At 26.6% G+C, this 20,982-nt stretch overlaps 2 protein-coding genes across 2 annotated transcripts; one reads left to right on the top strand and one right to left on the bottom strand.

Moving 5' to 3' along the window:
- Positions 1 to 247: 247 nt before the first annotated feature.
- LOC132935210 (structural maintenance of chromosomes protein 3-like) lies at positions 248 to 20,538 on the top strand. Its single transcript, XM_061001687.1, has 26 exons — positions 248 to 434; positions 2,323 to 2,398; positions 2,632 to 2,670; positions 2,732 to 2,871; positions 2,949 to 3,107; positions 3,178 to 3,289; positions 3,368 to 3,549; positions 3,630 to 3,875; positions 3,956 to 4,077; positions 4,162 to 4,269; positions 4,424 to 4,529; positions 4,908 to 5,011; positions 5,128 to 5,227; positions 5,299 to 5,462; positions 14,717 to 14,858; positions 14,931 to 15,089; positions 15,197 to 15,408; positions 15,585 to 15,747; positions 16,243 to 16,428; positions 16,496 to 16,639; positions 17,175 to 17,390; positions 17,474 to 17,610; positions 17,686 to 17,872; positions 18,749 to 18,931; positions 19,098 to 19,238; positions 19,305 to 20,538. Exons 1-26 carry the CDS (start codon positions 420 to 422, stop codon positions 19,374 to 19,376), a joined length of 3,615 nt encoding a protein of 1,204 aa, XP_060857670.1. The 5' UTR covers positions 248 to 419; the 3' UTR covers positions 19,377 to 20,538.
- On the bottom strand, positions 10,811 to 12,302 carry LOC132936054 (uncharacterized). The gene is made up of 6 exons (XM_061002721.1): positions 12,293 to 12,302; positions 12,058 to 12,233; positions 11,860 to 11,965; positions 11,750 to 11,814; positions 11,384 to 11,579; positions 10,811 to 11,286 (listed from the first exon to the last, which is right to left on the bottom strand). Exons 1-6 carry the CDS (start codon positions 12,300 to 12,302, stop codon positions 10,811 to 10,813), a joined length of 1,029 nt encoding a protein of 342 aa, XP_060858704.1.
- Positions 20,539 to 20,982: the final 444 nt, after the last annotated feature.

Genomic DNA, 20,982 nt, shown 5'->3' with positions numbered 1-20,982 from the left:
CCGTAAAAAACAATATTATGGAGTAGACAGTATTGTAATGCAGCATCAATAGGCATCATAGACAAAGGATTTATGTGCGATAGGCATATAATATAAATAAATTGATCTAAACTCCGATGAGGTTTGCAAAGCTCAGGTTGGGGACATACAACGCTTGTGACAATTGTCGTTTCTTGCTTGGAGGTTCAATACCCCATCTCCTCCACTACTGCACCGCGTCATTTTTATCACTAATAAATAATAATAGTAATAGTATCTACAAGGGTCCCATTTTGATTTTTGTTTACTCGATTATGTTTCATTATTATTATTATTTTTTTGAATAAAATAAACGCGGAGTGAACGTATTATGTTTGTTTCGGGAACGAAGCTAGCCAAAAAGAACTAAACGTTTCAGCGTTACGCATTAATATCAAACAATGCATATCAAACAGGTCAGTGCACGTTACAATAATGTTAATTTGTTTATTCTCGCGTATTACACACAATTGAGTTTACACATAGACTTTTCTTATATTCCGAGCGCATCGATACGATTGAAATGCAATTCGTTTGCGTTGAACGTTATTGTTACTTAAGTCTTATATTTTATCGAGAAAATAATATAAAATGTTATAAAACTACATGGTGATGCATAATATGTTTTAACTAAGTTTTAACATAAGGTAGTTTGTAGAACAATATCTATTTACATGTGGTGTACATTTAAGATCGGAGTATATACAACTAATGATTGTGTCAAATTCACTGAAAAATCTCAAAAGTTGTTTTCCGTTTGCAATTTATCAAACAGTCTTATATTAACATACCTTTTTTAATCAAACGACACAATAATTTTATTTTATTTTGTATCATCATCTACCATTCCTTTAGTGTACATATGCCGGATTACACAAAACATTTACTGAATCAATAGTGAGCTAATGGTCCCTTAAACAAGATTTAGTGGCCCATGATTGGTCTATTACATTTTTAGTGAACCATTAAATTTAATAAATCGTTTATGCAACCCAGCAATACACTATTAAAAGTGTTTGTTATGAATTTTTTTGTATTGTGATGTTTAATATATCTACGACATATTAAGTTGAATTTTGTTTTAGTGTTGTATTTATAATGTACAACGATTATCGAACATACATCCTGTGTCAACATTAATACAGTCGAGTCACAATATCTCGAAAACCTTGATAACTCAAATTGTCTTTTGTAACTCTTAATGTTATATTTATTTAATTCGTAAATACATAAGCAAAATTAATTTTTATCTCCATTAAGATTTGAATGAGACTCGATTTATGAAACTTAACTTTAAAGACGGTTGGTACTCTTGTAGTCTTCATTCCATAGACATTGCCTTTTATGAACTGTCTATGAGGTTAATTAGTGGACTTATTCATGTTTTAGCTCGGATTTTGCTTAATTTATATTTTATAAACAAATATATTAGTATGTTGAAATACATGTAATTGAATTAATTTGTTATAAGAACGAAAGGTTAACTATTTTAAATTCTAAAATATTAGCCAATTGTAATTAATCAAATTGTTGGGAATAGGTTGTTTTTAATATTCAAAATTGTTTGTACATATATTTTATAAATCCCTCTCCCAAATGCCTCAAATAATATAAAGGGACAGAATTAAGTAACATTTTAGCTTACACTTATCTTATATTAATAAAAAAAACAATAAAATATTGTTCTTATTGCTTCAGTTAAAGATGAAATTAAAGTTGGTTGATAGTTTCAAAAATCCAAGTTTAATATTCAACTGGGTGGTTTTATCTAAGTTATATTTTTATCCAATTATGTATCAAAAAGTTTGAGATTTCTAGTTTAGGTACTGTTGTAACATTATTAACCCATTAAATTTTATATTTTTATAATTCAATTTTATAAATAGGTAATTCAATAGTATAATTTGTATGTTGTTAAATACATTTGATTAAATTAGATTTGATAGTAATGGGCTTACAAAATGTAATTAATTTCTCAATCAAGAAGATTACTTTTCACATTTATACATTTATTTTTAGTATAACTCATAAAGTTATTATACATAGGTACCGAATATAGATTTGTTATTGTTGGTAGGTGCCTACCTATTTATAATTATTATTCATAACCTTTTATAATTTTATTTTATTAAGTGGTAAAATAAATACCTAATATATAATATGTTAATATGTATTTTAATATACTTATATAATACTAATAGGTACTCAAGGTATTATGTTTTGGTTTTGTGAAACTTAAATATTTCTTACATTTACCTATAATTTTATGTATAATATATATAATTATTTACTTATAATTTTTAGGTTATTATACATGGTTTTAAAAGCTATAGGGAGCAAACTGTAGTTGAACCATTTGACAAGAGACATAATGTTGTTGGTATGTATACAATATGCATTATTATTTGTGTATACGTTTTTATGGTTAATGGTTTTCATTAAAGCTCAAATGTATTAAATATATAGTCTTAAAGTAATTTAATCATTAATTTTCTTATTCAATTTATAATTTACGTTTGTATTATTTTATCCACTAAGCATCTAATGTTTTCTCATTTTTCAAGTTATTATTTTTTACTTTTTAAAAAATAAAACTTTATTTTTATTTTTTAGTTGGCCGTAATGGATCTGGAAAAAGCAATTTCTTTTATGGTAAATTATTTGTCTAACATTGATAACTTGATTATTATTTGATATATTTTGTTAATTTTAGCCATACAATTCGTACTTAGTGATGAGTTTTCACATCTTCGTCCTGAGCAAAGACAAGCATTACTTCATGAAGGAACCGGTCCCAGAGTTGTTACAGCTTATGTAGAAATTATCTTTGATAATACTGATAATCGTTTACCAGTATGTTGAAAATGTTATCATTTTATTTAAAGAATATTTAAATGATATACTTAATATTGTTCTAATAATTATTTTAGATTGAAAAAGAAGAAGTTATTTTAAGACGAGTAATTGGTGCCAAAAAAGACCAGTACTTTCTAAATAAAAAAATGGTCCCTAGGTCAGACGTTACTAACTTATTAGAATCTGCTGGATTTTCTCATTCAAATCCATATTATATTGTCAAACAAGGAAAGGTATTATCACTATTATTTGTATACTGAAATTAAATATACTATTAGTAATTTCTCATAATGTTTATGACAGATAAACCAAATGGCCACTGCACCAGATTCTCACAGATTAAAACTTTTGAGAGAAGTTGCTGGTACCAGAGTTTACGATGAACGTAAAGAAGAATCAATTGATATATTAAAAGGTAATATACATTTATCTCAGAAATAAATCTTATTTCATAATAAATAATTCTCTAATAATTTCATAAATTACATTTTAGATACTCAAACTAAACTGGAAAAAATTGTTGAGTTTATCAAAACAATTGAAGAACGATTACAAACTCTTGAAGAAGAGAAAGAAGAACTTAAAGAGTATCAAGTTTGGGATAAAAAAAGAAGGACATTGGAATTTTGTATTCATGACCGTGAATTAAAAGACACTAAACGAAAGTTGGAAGAAGTAAATATTATATTTAGATGTTGTATTAATACTTTGAAATATTTAAAATTTTAATTTAAAAAAAAAATTTAATTGTTTAGTTGGATGGAAAAATAAATAATTTTGATGAAGAACAAAAACGACTTGCATCTAAAGTTAAAGATGCTACTGATCAAGCGAAGAAAGCAGCAAAACACTTACGTGATGCTAAACGTGAAGTACATGCTGCAAAAGAAGAAAAAGAAACTTTAAGCTTAGAACAACAGGAGTTAATTAAACAAAAAACAAAATTAGATTTTACTATAAAAGATTTAACGGATGAAGTAGATGGAGATAATAATTCAAAAGTATGCTTTAAAAAAGATAGAAACTCTAAGCTTATAAATGTTTTTATGTAAATGTATAATTATTGTTGTATATATTTTAGGAGAGGGCAGAAAGAGAATTGAAAAAACTTCAAGATACCATTAAAGCGAAAGAGTCAGAACTTCAAGAGTTAAAACCGAAGTATGAAGCTCAAAAAAAGAAAGAAGAAGATTGTACTCGAGAGTAAGATGACTATAGTTTTTAATATACTAATAAATTCAAATTTATGATAATTGATGTATTATAAATAAAATTATTTTATTTCAGGCTTGCTTTAAAAGAACAAAAAAGAAAAGAACTGTATGCTAAACAAGGAAGAGGAAGTCAATTTACATCCAAAGAAGATCGTGATAAATGGATTCAAAAAGAACTCAAGTAATACAATTTTGTGAATATTTATATTTTATTTATAACTTTTATTTAAGTTTATTCTAATAGTTAACTCAGCTTATATGGTTTCATAAAATGTTTTAATTTGTTTTTAATTTGTTTTTAATCTTTTTAAAGCCTTTCTATTTTAATTGTATAGGTCTTTAAATAAACAAATAAAAGACAAGAATGAACATAAAGACAAATTAACGGATGATTTAAAAAGAGATGGGGAACGGCAGCGTGAATTAGAACATCAAATTCAGGTATTTTAAGAATTAATTCTCATTTAATATTGATACTAATAAAAATATAAAATAATTAAATTTACGGCTACTTCAACATTATTATAATATTTTTATTGTAATAGATATTTTAGGCAATACCTACATTTTGCAACTATCTTTTCTAATCCATTAATTTATTTTACTTTGAATAACTGTAAATAACTATTCATTATTTAACTGAAATAAACACGTTTTATTAATTCAAATGTCTAAAACACATTGTTTGTAGTTAGTAGTATACATTTATTACAATACTTGAATTATTGTATAACATTTTTAAAAAAACATTTCTATTTCTACCAGCAGTATCATATTAATCTTGAAATGTTGTACTTATTAAACCTTTATATAATTTAGATGAACTCTATTGAATTGGAAAAACAAAGAGTTGCTATTGATGAATATAATAAAAAATATTATGAATTAAAAAAAGCAAAAGACCAACATCAAAGTCAGAGAAAGTGAGTTTAACCTTATTTCAATTTTACATATTCTTATCAAGTTCATAAGAATAATAATATCTTGTTTGAATTAATTTAAGTATAGAAATTATTTATTGAAATTAATATGTAATTAGTGAGTTGTGGCGTAAAGAAAATACTATTCAGCATAGTTTGTCATCACTTAAAGAAGAGTTGGCAAAGTCTGATCAAGCACTCCGCAGTATGGCTGGAAAAGTAATTTTATATTTTTTTAAATACAGAACAATGTATACAATATGTACAAACTCGTTTGTAATTATTTTTAGGCAATTTTAAATGGAAGAGATAGTGTACGTAAGGTATTAGATGTATTTAAAGAAAGAGGTGGAGCTCATCTTGATCTTGCTACTCAATATTATGGACAAGTGATTGAAAATTTTGGATGCGATCAAAGTATTCAAACTGCAGTAGAAGTCACTGCAGGTGGAAGGTAAATAAAAAATAACACTTACGTAATTGTCAAATCAATTTTGTTGTTATTTATTTATAAACGCCTGTAGGCTCAAGTACAGTATAGGTGATACACATTAATATAACTTAACTATACAAAAATGGTATTATCAGATCATTAATAATAATACATTATAATACAATTTTAAATAATAGTATTGAAGGTAATATAATAATGAGAAAAGAATAAATATCAACATGCAGGGATAAACAGGTTTCAAAAATATGATAATGAAACTTGGCTTTTCAAATGTAAATATCATGTGTGAAACAAGTTTTTTAATTCATTGTTAGGAAATACAATCCAAGTGGTTATTATAGGCATAAGAGGTACAATGAAATGGAATTGAAAATGTAGGACGGTATCACAAATTATATTAAGGAACATTCAAATTTAGGGAGTATAATAATCCGCTCAGGATATATCGTCTTTTATTAATTTTATCATGAAACAAATATCTATAGATTTCCATCAAAATTCAAGAGAATCTGAATTAAGGCTGGCTTGGATTGAAGATATGGAATTAGTTGCTAACAAATTTAAGTTAATGTGTAATTTTAAAACTTAAAAACCTTTTTTGAACACACTCAAAGGATTCAATAAGACCGATTTGTGAGGGATTCCAAAGAACGGAACATAACTAATATTAATCTAATTATTGTGGTGTATAATATTTTAGGACAGCTCGTTATTAAATTCTTTTGTATTACGAATTAAGAAACCAATACTTCCAAGTGCTTTCAAGCACATGTTCAATATGGGAAGAAAATAAATAATAATACATTTAGCTAGAATACCACCTCCAGATTGACATAAGTTAATTTCAACAAGTTGATCACTGGATATTTTATAATAGTTATTATTTATTTTATTATTAGAACGAAAAAATTGTATTCAATCATAAACTTATAAGTTTCACATTGTAAGGTTTATTTACTTAATATTTATTAACTGGATTTTAATAAAATTCATTAGAAGAAAAAATTGAAAAAAATTATTAATTAATTCTTGGGTGTAAAAGGATATAAATATTTAGTTTCTAGCAGGGCTTTGCACCGGAAACATTTTTTTGGGTTTCGGGTGTTGAAAGAAAATTCGGGTGTTACGGGTTAATACACTTTTCTGGTTACGGTTAAATGTAAATTTTTTCGGGTTAATTCTGGTGTTAAAAAAAACATGTATATCAATTAACATGAGATTTTCAATGCAAATTTGGTATAGTAATCTGATTTTACTTTTAAAGTAAATATAATGAAGAAAAATTAAAAAATCATATTAAATACTAAAATATTAAATTAGTACTTATTACTTACTCGGTCATTATTCTACTGCATAAAGTTCTCGCCTATTATATATTTTTCTTCTTCTTCTTCGGTTTTTAAAGGCCATTGAGGCCCATTACCGCAACACAAACTTGCTTCCATCTGTCTCTGTCCTGTGCTATTGTTTCTCCATCTCGTATTCCAATCTCTGCTAAATTCTTCTCCACTTTGTCGATCCACCTTTGTTTCGGCCTGCCAAGTGGTCTTTTCCCCTGAGGTTTCCATTTTAAAACCTCTTTCATAAGACCATTTGTCCTCCATATATGACCGGCCCATGCCATTCTCCTATTTTTTAGTACTGCTACTATGTCTGGCTCTTTATATAATTGTTGTATTTCTATATTATTTCTTTTCTCATATTGCTGTGTCATGTTATTTATTTTTGGCCCAAATATTCTTCTTTCGAGTATCGCTAATTTGTCTTTGTCTCCTTTAGTCGTTGGCCATGTTTCACACGCATATAAAAGGACTGGTCTGATAATTACCTTGTATATTGTAATTTTTGATTTGAGTGATACCTGTTTTGATTTTAGTATACTCGTTACTCCATAATAGCATTTATTTGCTGCAGTTAGTCTTATTTTAATTTCATCGTGATTATTATTTTTGCTATTTATTGTAACACCCAGGTATTTAAAATTTTGCACTCTTTCAAATTTATAATTCTCAACTTCTAAAATTTCCTCGTGATTTTCTCGCCTAGATATTACCATGTATTTGGTTTTTCCTTCGTTTATTTGTAATCCAATGTCTTTGCTGTTTATTATTAGTTCCTTGGTTCCTGCTTTGACTTCTCGACTGTCTGATCCCAATATGATAATATCATCTGCATACGCTAGTACTCCGCATTGTCTTCTGTTCTCTCCCAAGTTTACCCCCCCCATATTTTTTCTGAGTTTTTCTCACTACCATTTCTAATGCTATATTAAATAGTATTGGGGATAGGGCATCTCCCTGCCGAAGCCCGGTCTTAACTTCAAATTCATCTGATATATGTTGATTGAATCTGACTTTACATCTAGTATTATTCATACATAATTTTATCATTTTCACTATCTTAGCTGGTATCCCAAATGTTATAAGTGTGTCCCATAGTACTTCTCTATTAATTGAATCATAAGCCTGTTTATAGTCAATAAATAGTAGATGTAGATCATTGTCGAATTCATAATGTTTCTCAACTAGTTGTTTAACAGTGAAGATGTGATCTATGGTGGATTTACCACTCATAAAACCACATTGGTAGTCTCCAATGATATCTTTTATGTAAGGTTTTATTCTGTTTAGTATGAGACCTGACAATACTTTGTACATTATATTTAGTAACGATATTCCTCGGTAATTTTGATAGCTTGACCGGTCCCCCTTTTTATAAATTGGACAGATTATTGCTAGTTGCCATTCTTTTGGTATTTCTTCTTTATGCCATACATCTCTAATTAATTTCCCTACTTCACTTATTAATTCCTCACCACCATACTTTAAGAGTTCTGCAGCTAAGCCATCTTCACCTGGCGGTTTATTGTTTTTAAGTGTGTTTATGGTCATTCTAACTTCGTCGTCCGTTGGCTCTAAGTCTTCAGGTTCTGCTGTATAGTACTCAATTTGCGTATGGTCTTGGTGCGTTTGTGGGTTGAGTAGTTCCTCGAACACTTTCCCAAATTGTTTTGCAATTTCTTCTCCTTCTGTTACAAGTTCTCCATTTTCTTCTTTCATTATCTCTGTTCTGGGGTTATATCCCGTTTTTAATTCTTTTGTTTGTTTGAAGAAAAGTTTCGGGTTCGTTCTGTTGTCCTCAATCTGTTTTATTCTTTCCTTTTCCCATAATCGTTTTTCCTTTCTTATTATACGTTTAGTTTCTCTAAAATTCTGGGCAAAATGTTTATTGTTTTCTGTGTTTGGGTTTGTAAGCATCAGTGATCTCGCTTTATCCCTTTCTTCAATTGCTCTTTGACACTTATCGTTAAACCATTTGTGCTTTTGTACTTTTTTCTTTTTTCCGAGGTGTTCCAAAGCAGTTATTTTTAATATTCCCTCTAATTTTTTCCAACGGGTTTCAATATTTTCTGCCTCTATTCCACCCTTTAATTTATTTTTTAGTTCATTTTTGTATTCCTTTAGCATTTCAGAGTTTTTTATGTTATCTATATCGACTTTTTCTTCTATTATTGTTCTTTTCCTCCATTTTCGTGGTAGTTTAATTTGTATTTTTGCTTTAACTAAGAAGTGGTCTGACTGAGCAGACACTCCACGATAGCTCCTGACATTTTCTATAATATTGCTTATCTTCACATCTGTCATGATATGATCAATTTGGTTTTTGGTACTACCTCCGGGTGAGACCCATGTTTCTTTATGGATGTTTTTGTGTGGGAAAAACGTGCTACTTATCCTTAGTCCTTTAGAGATTGCAAAGTTAATTAGTCGGTTTCCATTATCATTAGAATGAATATGGAGGCTTTCTTTTCCTATTGTTGGTCTATACATTACTTCTTTTCCTATTTTAGCGTTGAAATCTCCAAGGATAATCTTCGGTTGGCTTTTGGCAGTTGATTCGAAAATTGTGTTCAGGTCTTCATGAAAAGCTTCTTTCTCATCTTGTTGTTTGTCTTCTGTAGGTGCATAGCCATTTATCAGTATTAAATTCATATGTTTACATTCAACTTGGATATAACATAGTCTGTCATTATACGGCTCAAATCTTTTTATGTATGGTAAGTATTCATTGCTAACAATAAATCCTACTCCTCGCTCGTGTCTTTGTCCACCACTATAAAAGATAGTATGTTTTTACATATTTTTATTATATTTATTTTTGATTAAGAAGGTAAGACAACACAATTTTTAATTTACTAATATTGACTACTATTGAATATTGTAAAATAAAATAATATAATGATATAGCATCTAGGTCTTTTTAAATTTTTATTTAATTATTTAATAAATATTAATTACTTAACACTTTTAAAGTTATAACTTTTAAGTTTAAAGAATACATAGGTAAATTAAACATTTTATTATTTCTTAACAGTTAACACTTTTAATTTTAAATAATAGAATAGGTACATATGTAAATTAATAAATACTTAGAACTTTTAAGTTAGAAGTTTTAACAATAATAAAAATAATAAAATCCAAATAATAATAAATTGATGATAAATTAAATTATGAAAATTGAAAACAACAAAACATTAATAATTTAAATTTGATTATTATTTAATTGTATCAAATATCTTATTACACCGTATAATCATTATTTTTTCTAGCATGTCATTTGTAAGTGACATGTGTAAATCTGATGAAATAAACTTTAACCCAGAGAAACAACGTTCAACAGACACCTATGTAATACATAGTTATTTTTATTAGTATATTCTAATAGTTAATAAATAATAATTAAGTATCATAAAATGGGGTGGATAGAAACAAATGCAAATGTAAAAACTGAAAGTTGTTACTTTGATGTCCACTATATGTATTTTCAATATTGAATATAATATATTAAATATTTCCTTGACATTATAAATTGTCAACCAGTAGGTACAAAATTAAAAATTACATCCAATGAAAAATTAAAATTAAAATTAAAAATCATTATATTATAATATATTTTCTTCTAGTTCTAGCCTCTAGGCGTTCAAACACTAAAAAGCTACATAAGTACATAATTATTAATTATTTTACATTTTACCTTTTTAATTTGAAATTAAATAATGTTGACAAATTAATATTTATTTATCTATTGGTTTTTTAAAAAAAAAACACTAAAAACTAATAAGTAAACATTATTTGAAATTTGAATTTCCTATATAAACTTTAAATTCTTTCTATTTTTTTTTCACTGATAAACTTCAGTATATAATATAATATTATAATTCAATAGTAATTTAACATGTAAATACAATTATAATTTATATTATTGTTCTAAATCATAAATTATGATTTATATTTAATATAACTAAATTAAAATTGAATTACATTAATAATAGAAGTTAAAACTAAAGTCTAAAGAGTACAATTATTAATAATCCAAAAATGTTGAGTACTTACTTGAGTAACAGGAACACTTAGGCTTACACTTAGAGCACTTACTTGTGCTAATCTAAATATCTCTGGTTTAATCAACTTCAAATCCTGCCAATACTGTCTAATACTCGTGGAATGATGTAAACGTTGAATATTATCATAGCTTTGTAACAACAAACGAATTGGTATTGCTTCAACACTTTCATTTTGTTCTTGTATAGAAATATATGTTTTAGTTTTAATAAAATTTTCCAAATCATCATCTTCAACATTTGAAAAATTATGATTGTCAACCTCACAATGAGTTGCAGATTCAATAATTTCATTGTTTGAAATCGGCATTGAATTTTTATCTAACCATAAAATCATCTTCCACACATCAACTAAAATATTAATTGCTTTATACTTGGAGTCATCATTTGGGAGACATTGAAATCTTGGGTCTAAATAGATACCTAAAACAGTTTAAATATTCAAAATCACAATAATGGTTTTATTAATTTATTTTTAGTTTGTATTTGAAAAAATTTAAACTAGTATTTTGAAACTTACCAGCTAAAAAAATAGGATTATCCAACAGTAATTTTTCTCTTTTTTCCATTAAAGTAGATAAAATCTTAGAAAAGCCTGAACCTACTTTCTTAGTATCTCTGCAACACTTAAGCCAAATTCCATAGAAATCTCCAATAGTAAGGTCTTCTTTTTGAAGTTGAACTGTGGCTTGCTTAGCAGGTAATAAAGCTTTTACCTGTTAAAATTATCAATATTTACATAATTAAATTTATAGTTAAATGTTAAATACTTAAATTACCATTGTGTTAAAAATATTATAGAAACATTAGAAACTTTTTGAAACAAACTAGGTAAAACATTTTTAAAATAATGTTAAACAATTAAATAATACAAGTTGAAACATACTAAAATTTCTGTTTTCTGCCATTGATTATCAGTTACATTCAATTCTTTAAATGTATTGGAGACATCTTTACATACATCTTTTAACTCTTAGAGACGATTTAACATGTCACAAGAACTACTCCATCGAGTCTCCACATCAATGATCGCCTCTTTTGCTTTTGGATGAAGACCTTTTATCATTCGAATTACTGTTGGAGTTCTTAGTTTTTTCACTATCTATGAGCAACCATAATCATTATTCACATAATTTTAAAATTCATAATTAGTCTACAGATATTTTAAATATTTAAACGATTATTATATACTACCTCTCTCATTTTAGAAACTAATTTTTGATCTGATGTTGATTTAAGTGCATCTTCTACACAAAGTTGTAAAGTATGCACAGAGCAACGAATTAACACACTTAGAGGCTTCAAAGTTTGTTCTTCAAAATCATTGTTTTGGTTTGACATCACAGTCACTAAATCATCTTCTAAGCCATCTAGAGGATTCAATTCCAAATCTTCACTAATTTGATTATTATTTGTTTTATCTTCTAACAATTCTTCATCTTGAAAAATATGTTTCAAATTTTCAAAAAATTTAAATTTTACTTAGTTTAACAATGATTTCCTGGTAAATAACTAGATACCTAATGAATTAGGTAATCATGAAATTTGATTTCTTATTTTCAAAATGTAGTTTTGATTGTATCATTGACTTTTGCTATAATAAAAATTTGATAAATATTTACTTCAAATTTCTATAGGTTAGGTTTGGTACCTATTTATAAACTATAATATTTATCAAGTTGGTAAAGTTAAAAAATAAAAAAATGTACTGAGGTAGGTAAAACATATTAATTTTATTGTATTGTTTTAGTGTTATAACTTATAAGTTATAAGTTATAACTAATAAATTATAAAATTATAGGCCATTGATAATTTTTGAGTATACAGACTGTTATAGTTAAAAGTTAAAAATAAAATGCAAATGGATAAATTTGTATAATTTTGTTCTATATTTTTATTACACGAACCTTAATAGTTATCAGTTCATAACATTTCGATATGCCGCTCTAAGTTTTTTGCATGCTCGCCTACAAGTTCTTGTCTACAAGACTCTATTAGACATTCTGATTTTCCCGTCGAAATATTAAACTTAAAATATTTATGAACAGGAGAAGTTCTTTTTCTGCCCATTTCTATAAAGTAGGTATATTAAATATTATTAGGTACCTATGATACATTGATGATAGACACAACATAACAAAATGAAATATACTTACTCAATGCGTTTATGATAGATGAAGACTAAATATTATAATTTTGTATTATATTATTTTATTTTCTATAATCTGTACAATATGTTTGATGTTTGAACAATCAACAATGAATAATGATAAATACGCACGCTAAATATCGCTTAGGTAAATAATATACAGTTTGGTCAATATCGATAAAACATTCTATTAATATATTATCCTAATAATAACTTGTCGTTGTCGTTACTGATTGGTTCATTCTAGCTACTCTATATCTCTTATTTCTTATCTTAGTTGCATTAGTTGCAAAAATACATACAAATTGATATGCCACTTATTTTTTAATAATTCGGGGTTTTTGGGTAAACCCAAACCCAAATATTATATTACGGGTTATTTCGGGTGTTTTTTTGGTGTTTATTTTTTAAATCTGATTTAATTTAATCTTAATTTAATAAATTAAATTTGTATATACGGGTTTTGGGTTATGCTATTTTTTGGGGTTAATTCGGGTTTCGGGTTTCGGGTTACGTTCGGGTGCAAAGCCCTGGTTTCTAGTGTGATTTTTGAGGTTGAATTTTTCCCGCTAATTCACTTTTATCCGCTTTCATATTGGATGTTAATATTCTTAAAACTGCATTCAAGTGTTTGTTGCTTAATCGTGAACAATATTTATTTTTTTTAGCAAAACTTAATACCTTTAAAGTCTATTTTGGAAAGACTTGAATAAAATATTTTTAGTTCATTACTTTATTTAAAAACAGTTTTAAGAACATTTTGTTTTTAAATTCTACGACTTCCATCTATAAATTAGATTGAACATCGTCATTGTCAACAGAAAAAGGGTTCTCAAACAACTTAATTTTTTTCTTATGTACGTAAAACTCAGAAAATCAAATTAAAAATTATTATACATAATACGTAGGTTGTAGGTACAATAGTATATTATTGTGGGCTAGGGCAAGAAGTGAGCTATTTCAGTCACGGGCAACGTGTGTGGCACAAACTACAGGGCCACATTTCTCCCAAGACTGAAATTACCTTCCCGCACGAGCCACACATACTATTTTGTGTCACACCTCTGTACTAATCAATCACGGCAAACGTAATGCAAGGATTTATGCAACGACTAGACTATAATTCTACATAAACAATTTTATGAAATAAAAATGTTTACGTGTCATGCAAGGAGGTTATAATATGAATATAAGTGTTGGTTGTGCAGGGGATACGCGCGTGATTTGCGCGCTCAACACTTATGAGGTTTTTCATTTTACCGCCTGGCACATTTTGGAATTTCCACTTTACCGCCCGGTACATTTTGAGGTTTCCACTTAACCACCTGGCACTATTAGGGATTCCCACTTTACTGCCCGCTGTGCGGAACAAAGACGCTTTCCGTTGCTTCAACCGCTATCAAAAACCAAACTTTTGGTGCAGGCGTGACAAAAAATTTTATTACATCCTCATATTCAGCATTCTTCTGAGAACCTTTTAAATTGACGATGTGCCAAAGCATTTTTATGTATGTACTTAACCGTTGATATTACAATATTCATTACATCTTTCCATGCTAACATTTTGCAACATAATATAACCTCTTGATATATAATGCAATGAAATATTTAAAGACCGCAGAAAAAAGTTCCGCGGTTTGTTGGTGCCTGGATTAGGGTATTCATTTTATTTAGTTACTTGATATGAATAAATTTTGTTTCTAGGATGTTTTTCCATATTGTGGAATCTGATAGAATTGGTACACAAATTTTGAAAGAAATTAATAATCAAAATTTACCTGGTGAAGTTACATTCATGCCATTAAACAGATTAACTGTACGAGATATAAGATATCCACAATCCAAGGTAAACATATATTTATTATTCAATTTTTTTTTAAAAAATGATCTAATCTAATTCTGGTTTTAAATTTTCTAGGATGCACTTCCAATGGTCAGTAAGCTTAAATATGAACCTCACTTAGATAAAGCAATGCATTTTATATTTGGCAAAACATTAATTTGTCGAAATCTAGAAATTGCTACTACAATATCTAAACAAAGTATGCTTGATTGTATTACAATTGATGGCGATCAGGTGAATACATTTTATATGTGTTAATGTGTAATCAATTTAAATTAATTTTTTCAAACTAAACATTATTTTAAACATGTTTCTCTAACAATTTTTTTCTCTGTGTAAAGGTTTCTTCTAGTGGAACATTAACGGGAGGATATTTTAAAAATATGCGTTCTAAGTTGGAAATTCAAAAACAACGAAATGATTCGATGAGCCAAATAAAAGAAGCTGAAGAAGTACTTGCTGTATTAAAAACACAATTAAATGAAGTTGAGGTCAATGTGAATGTAGTAATGTCTGACATGCAAAAGACTGAAACAAAAAATAGTAAATCCAAGTATGTGTTTAGTTATTATTAAAAATGTATTACTAATAGTATTCAATAAACAAAATTGATTCAATTTTTTATTATGCTAGTCTACATTTTTGCACATCTCTTAATTAGTTATAAAGTTCTACATGTTATTGAATTTATTTAAACCTTTGACTTATTTATGGAACATATTTTTTCAGGGGTAATTTTGACAAATTAAAAGGAGACATAAGACTTATGAAGGAAGAACTTGTTGGAATTGAGAGATACAGAGCTACCAAAGAAAGGTTGTTAATACAAGCGGCATCAAATTTAGAAGCCATGCAGACCACCCGTAGTGGATTAGAATCAGAGCTTCATCAGGTACTCATTTTGTTTTTAGATGTCATTTAGTGTACAGTGACTTTTGGTAAAATAGATTACATTATTCTTTATTTTAATTTTGCTTATCTATTCTACAAGATTATTTATTAATGGTATTTATAGTTTTTAATTAAGTATAAATTTATAATTAATAGAAAACTAGATACCATTAAAAAAAAGTACAATTTATTCAGTATTCAGTTACAAATACTATAGGTTTATTAATTATATTTTATTTCCTTATCCTACAATCTTGCAACCATATAAACTTTTCTGTAAAATATTTGTACTGTATGGAATGAATAAAGTTTTCTAATTTTAAGAGAATGACAATTGTTACTGACTAAAAAATAATTTTAATCATTATTTCCAGTATAGAATTGTATTTAAACATTTATTATAAAATGTTTAGTTGTATATATTCAATAATGTATGAGCAAAATTAAACAAATTGTTATTTTCATATTAATGTATTTAATTATTTTAATCTGTAAGGAACTTATGGCTCAACTTTCTGTTACTGATCAAAGAGAAATGGATAAATTAAATGATGATATTCGATCACTAACTATGGAAAATAAAACAGCCTTTTCTACTCGTATGAAATTGGAAGCAGACAAAAACAAACTTGAAAACTTGTTAACAAACAATTTGATTCGTCGTAGAGATGAGCTTATGCAGGTTTGTTAAAGAATAATATGTTTGTTAATATTTATATATATTTTTTTAATAACATACATTTTTAAAGGCATTACAAGAAATATCTGTTGAAGAACGAAAACGGACGTTAGAAAATAATAAAATGGAAGTACAGACAGTTAAAAAAAAATTAGAGGTATTGAATGCAGATATCAAAATTGATGATAAAAGAGTACAAGAAGCCGTTAAAAAGGTAATGTGGATTTTACTATAGCTTAATTGTAATTAAATGTTTTAAAAAAAATGTTTATTTGGTTAGATAATATCTAGCCGAGTTGTATAAACAATTGTTAAATATCTAAAGAATTAATATTAAGCTAATGTCCCTTAAGCATGATTATTAATGATCCAATGATCAGTCCATTCAAATTAAGTAAGACATTAAAATATTCAATTATTCAACTAGTCAATTTTATATGTAACCAGGATTTTGGGTATTAATAATACATTTAATAAACACATAATACATAAATAATACATATTAATTAAGACATTTCAATGAAAGCACTCAAACTATAATTATGGTCAACATTCCAAACTGCTTATACAATCCAAATTATTTATAATTTCTGATTTATTTTGTGCAACTAAAATGTATTTGTTTAACTGTTATATCTGGATCTAATTATGTAGCATACTTTATTTACCCGGGTGTCTGGTGCTTGCCGGTTGAATATTAAATAAATAATATATTCTTAACCAAACTTATGTTATCTGTTATAACTTAGCAAAAAATTTGTCAAGAAGAGTTAGAGAAGTGGAAAGTATTAGAAAAAGAAGCTCAGGAAAAATTAGATAATGAGTCCAAAGATTTAACTAAAGTATCAACAAAGCAAAATATGCTAAGGCAAAAATTGGATGAGTGTCAATCTAAAATTAGTGACCTAGGAGCTCTTCCTAATACTGAACTCATTACTAAATATATGTCATATTCGTCTAAAAATGTAAGTATTATTATATTATATTATACTTTTGTTGCCTTCCATATTTTTATAGGTAACCGCGTATTTTTTATTTTATTTTTCAGTTGTTTAAAGAACTTGAAAAAGCTAACAGTAATATTAAACGTTATGGTCATGTTAACAAAAAAGCTTTAGACCAATTTATTAGTTTTTCAGAACAAAAAGAAAAATTGGTATCCAGAAAACAAGAACTTGATCGAGGGTAATTATTAATTAATATTTAATAAATATAACCATCAACAGTAGATACATATTATTATATTTATTTTTTAATTAGACATCAAAAAATTGAAGAACTAATGAATGTATTGGAACAAAGAAAATGTGATGCTATACTTTTTACATTTAAACAAGTATCAATGTACTTTACTCAAGTATTTAGCAAACTTGTGCCTGGTGGATTTGCTCAATTAGTAATGAAATCGGCTGGTGGAGAAGAGTCTGCTACACCTATTGTTGGCGATGTAGGAATTTGAAATAAAACTAAATACATACATGTATATTTACATTATACTGTGAATGTCCTCAATTAATGAATGTTGACTGTCACTTATTGGTTTTACAATGTTTTTTTGTTTATTAATTACCATAGATGTCGGATAGTGCATTGTAATGCGGGCTGCGGAGAATATTAGCTAATAAATTGTTGAAAATACGCTATAATTATTTCTAGTTAAATTAGCTATAACTCAGTCAATATTGTTCAAAATGATTTGAAAACTACACCATGCACTTCTACGTAAAATGTCCAATTAGATTATTGTATTTTCAAACTTAATTATTTTACTACAAATTTGATAGGCTTTCTCAAGAAATTTATTTCATAAATCGTGTTGGTTGCGTAATATATGGTCCGGCAATTAAGTGTGTATGTTTTGCTTATGTGTGTATTTTAAGGCGCTCTTTTCTTTTTATACTTAGCGCAACCCTGCTGGCTCGTTGGATACTAAAAATTAAATTTTTCTGAGACAAGCTTCTATTTTTAATTTAAATATTAGTGGACAAGAGTACACCAGATGAATTTTTTTAAATTAAGTATACGGCAATAATGTATAATTGTAGAAATATTGACAATTTGTACAATTATTTATGACAAGAAAATTGGCCTTGTTGCTATAAATATACTTACTAAAACTAAATCTTATTATACCTTTGTCAAAATTCTTTTTTAAATAATAATTTGTATACAAATAAATTTCAATAAATCTATCTAATAATAGATTATTCTTCTAAACTTTTCTTCATACTACGGACAATCACAGTAACATTCAATGTGCATGTATTAATTGTTGTTTATATTTGATAATATATAACAAAGTATCATTTGTTTTCATATTTAGGAAGATAATATTGATAACTATTCGGGAGTAATGATCAAAGTGTCGTTTGCCGGCCAAGGAAGTGAGATGCGTGAAATGAATCAATTATCTGGTGGTCAAAAATCATTAGTCGCACTTGGACTCATATTTGCTATTCAAAAATGTGATCCAGCTCCATTTTATCTTTTTGATGAAATTGATCAGGTATATAATGTTAACCAGAATTAAAACAATAACTTAAATTTATATGATGTCTAATACTACATTGATTTGATGGGGGTTATACATTTTATAATTAGTATTAGTTATAACTTATAAATGTATAATAAATGTATTAAAATATCTATTAATGAGTTTTTAATTGTTATAGGCACTAGATCCTCAACATAGGAAAGCCGTTGCAGACATGATACATGAAATGTCTGATCATGCCCAATTCATAACAACCACATTCAGACCTGAATTATTATTCAATGCTCATAAGTTCTATGGAGTTAAATTTCGTAATAAGGTATGATAATAACAATAATATTACAATTTGTTATGTTACCATCTAAATTTAAAAAAAACATTCCAGGTGAGTCATGTGGAATGCGTTACAAGAGACGTTGCATATGATTTTGTTGAAGATGACACAACTCATGGATAATCATTTTGATTATGATTGTTTGAATATTTAATATCATACTGTATATAGCTATTAAGTTTAAATATTCAATAAGTTAGCAGAATTATATTTGGCTTTATATTTAACCATTACTTTCCTATCAATGAGACCACAATTAATAAGATGTCTCTATTCTGTAAAATCATTTTTTCTTCAATAATTTAACTAACTAATATTTATATATGTATATGTATGTATATTTATATATTCTTTAATATGTTTATATATACATATATTTATATATATATAAACATTTATTCCCTACATATGATATGAAATATGATATTTATTTAAGATACAATAAGTTATTTTTAAAAGTAACAGTAAATTATTAAGTGTATACTTAAAAAAATAGTATTAAGTTCATTTAGTATTTTTAAGTATCAATATTTACATTCCACAATACATACTAATTAATTTCATGTCTGAAGTGAATTATACTTAAATATCTGTTTTTGTATATTGTAAAAGATACATTTTCACCAAAAATTAGCTTATAACTATGTTTAATTACACACTTTTATTTTATAATATTAAAAAAAAAAATAAGTATAATGTATTATTATAAACTTGATTTATTTGATTATATTTAATCGCTATGTATAAAATTTAAATGTATATTTGAGGAAAGGCCGATATTATACACTTAATATAATGATTAAAAATTGTATTAATTTGAATTTTGAACATAATATTTGCATGCGATTTAACTATATTAAGAAAACAATTTAAAAGAAAAATATTTGAGTCTTTACATTTATTACATGTATCATTCTATTGTAGTAGAATATATCGTTAGAATTAATTATTTGTATTGTCGCAGTTTTAAAATAATAAATACGAGCGTTACTTGATGGTACTTTGACAATGCACATAATGATTGACTAATAAATGTAATGACTACAATTTTTTTTTTACTTTGGCAGTTAGTTTAATAAATATCGGCTGAGCACTATTTATACAAACTATTTTATATTTATATAAGTATGTATTATGTTTTTTTTTTTTTTAATATCAATAATAAGCATTATTCAAATGTATTAATTTTGATTTCTTGTTTGTGTTGAACAATGAAGTTAAAAGTTTCAAAATTGTTTTTACTACAATAATTAATAATTATAATTAAATAGATTCTTGTTAATAGAATTCATCTCTGACTAATTTATACAATTGCCATAAAATATTTTATATTTTATTGATTATCTAACTAATATAAATTAGTTGATGTATTATATTTTATTTAGATTATCAGACCCAGCTTAAAACTTAACTCTAATAACATTTGATTTACTTGTCAGGTTATTTGAATAGTTTTTGTTTTTACAATGTTTTGAATAAACGATAGTAAAATAATATGTAAACACATGGTTAAACAATTTTCAAAGGTAAAAGTGATATAAAATATTGTTTTCTATAATAAATTATTGTACGCATAATTACACTTATGATGATAGTTTATATAGTGGTCTTAAATAGATAAACCAAACGTAATCCGGTTCGTTTGGCTGTGAGTAGGTCAAATGTCTTGACCTTTTTGATTTAAATTGGTGGTCTAATGTAGTTCATTAATAAAAGAAAAATACAATAT

Source organism: Metopolophium dirhodum, chromosome 1 (assembly GCF_019925205.1).
Source record: "Metopolophium dirhodum isolate CAU chromosome 1, ASM1992520v1, whole genome shotgun sequence".
Classification (NCBI taxonomy): Eukaryota; Metazoa; Arthropoda; class Insecta; order Hemiptera; family Aphididae; genus Metopolophium; species Metopolophium dirhodum.
Note: the sequence above shows the minus strand (reverse complement) of the source record. Positions and strands in the feature narration are given on the sequence as shown.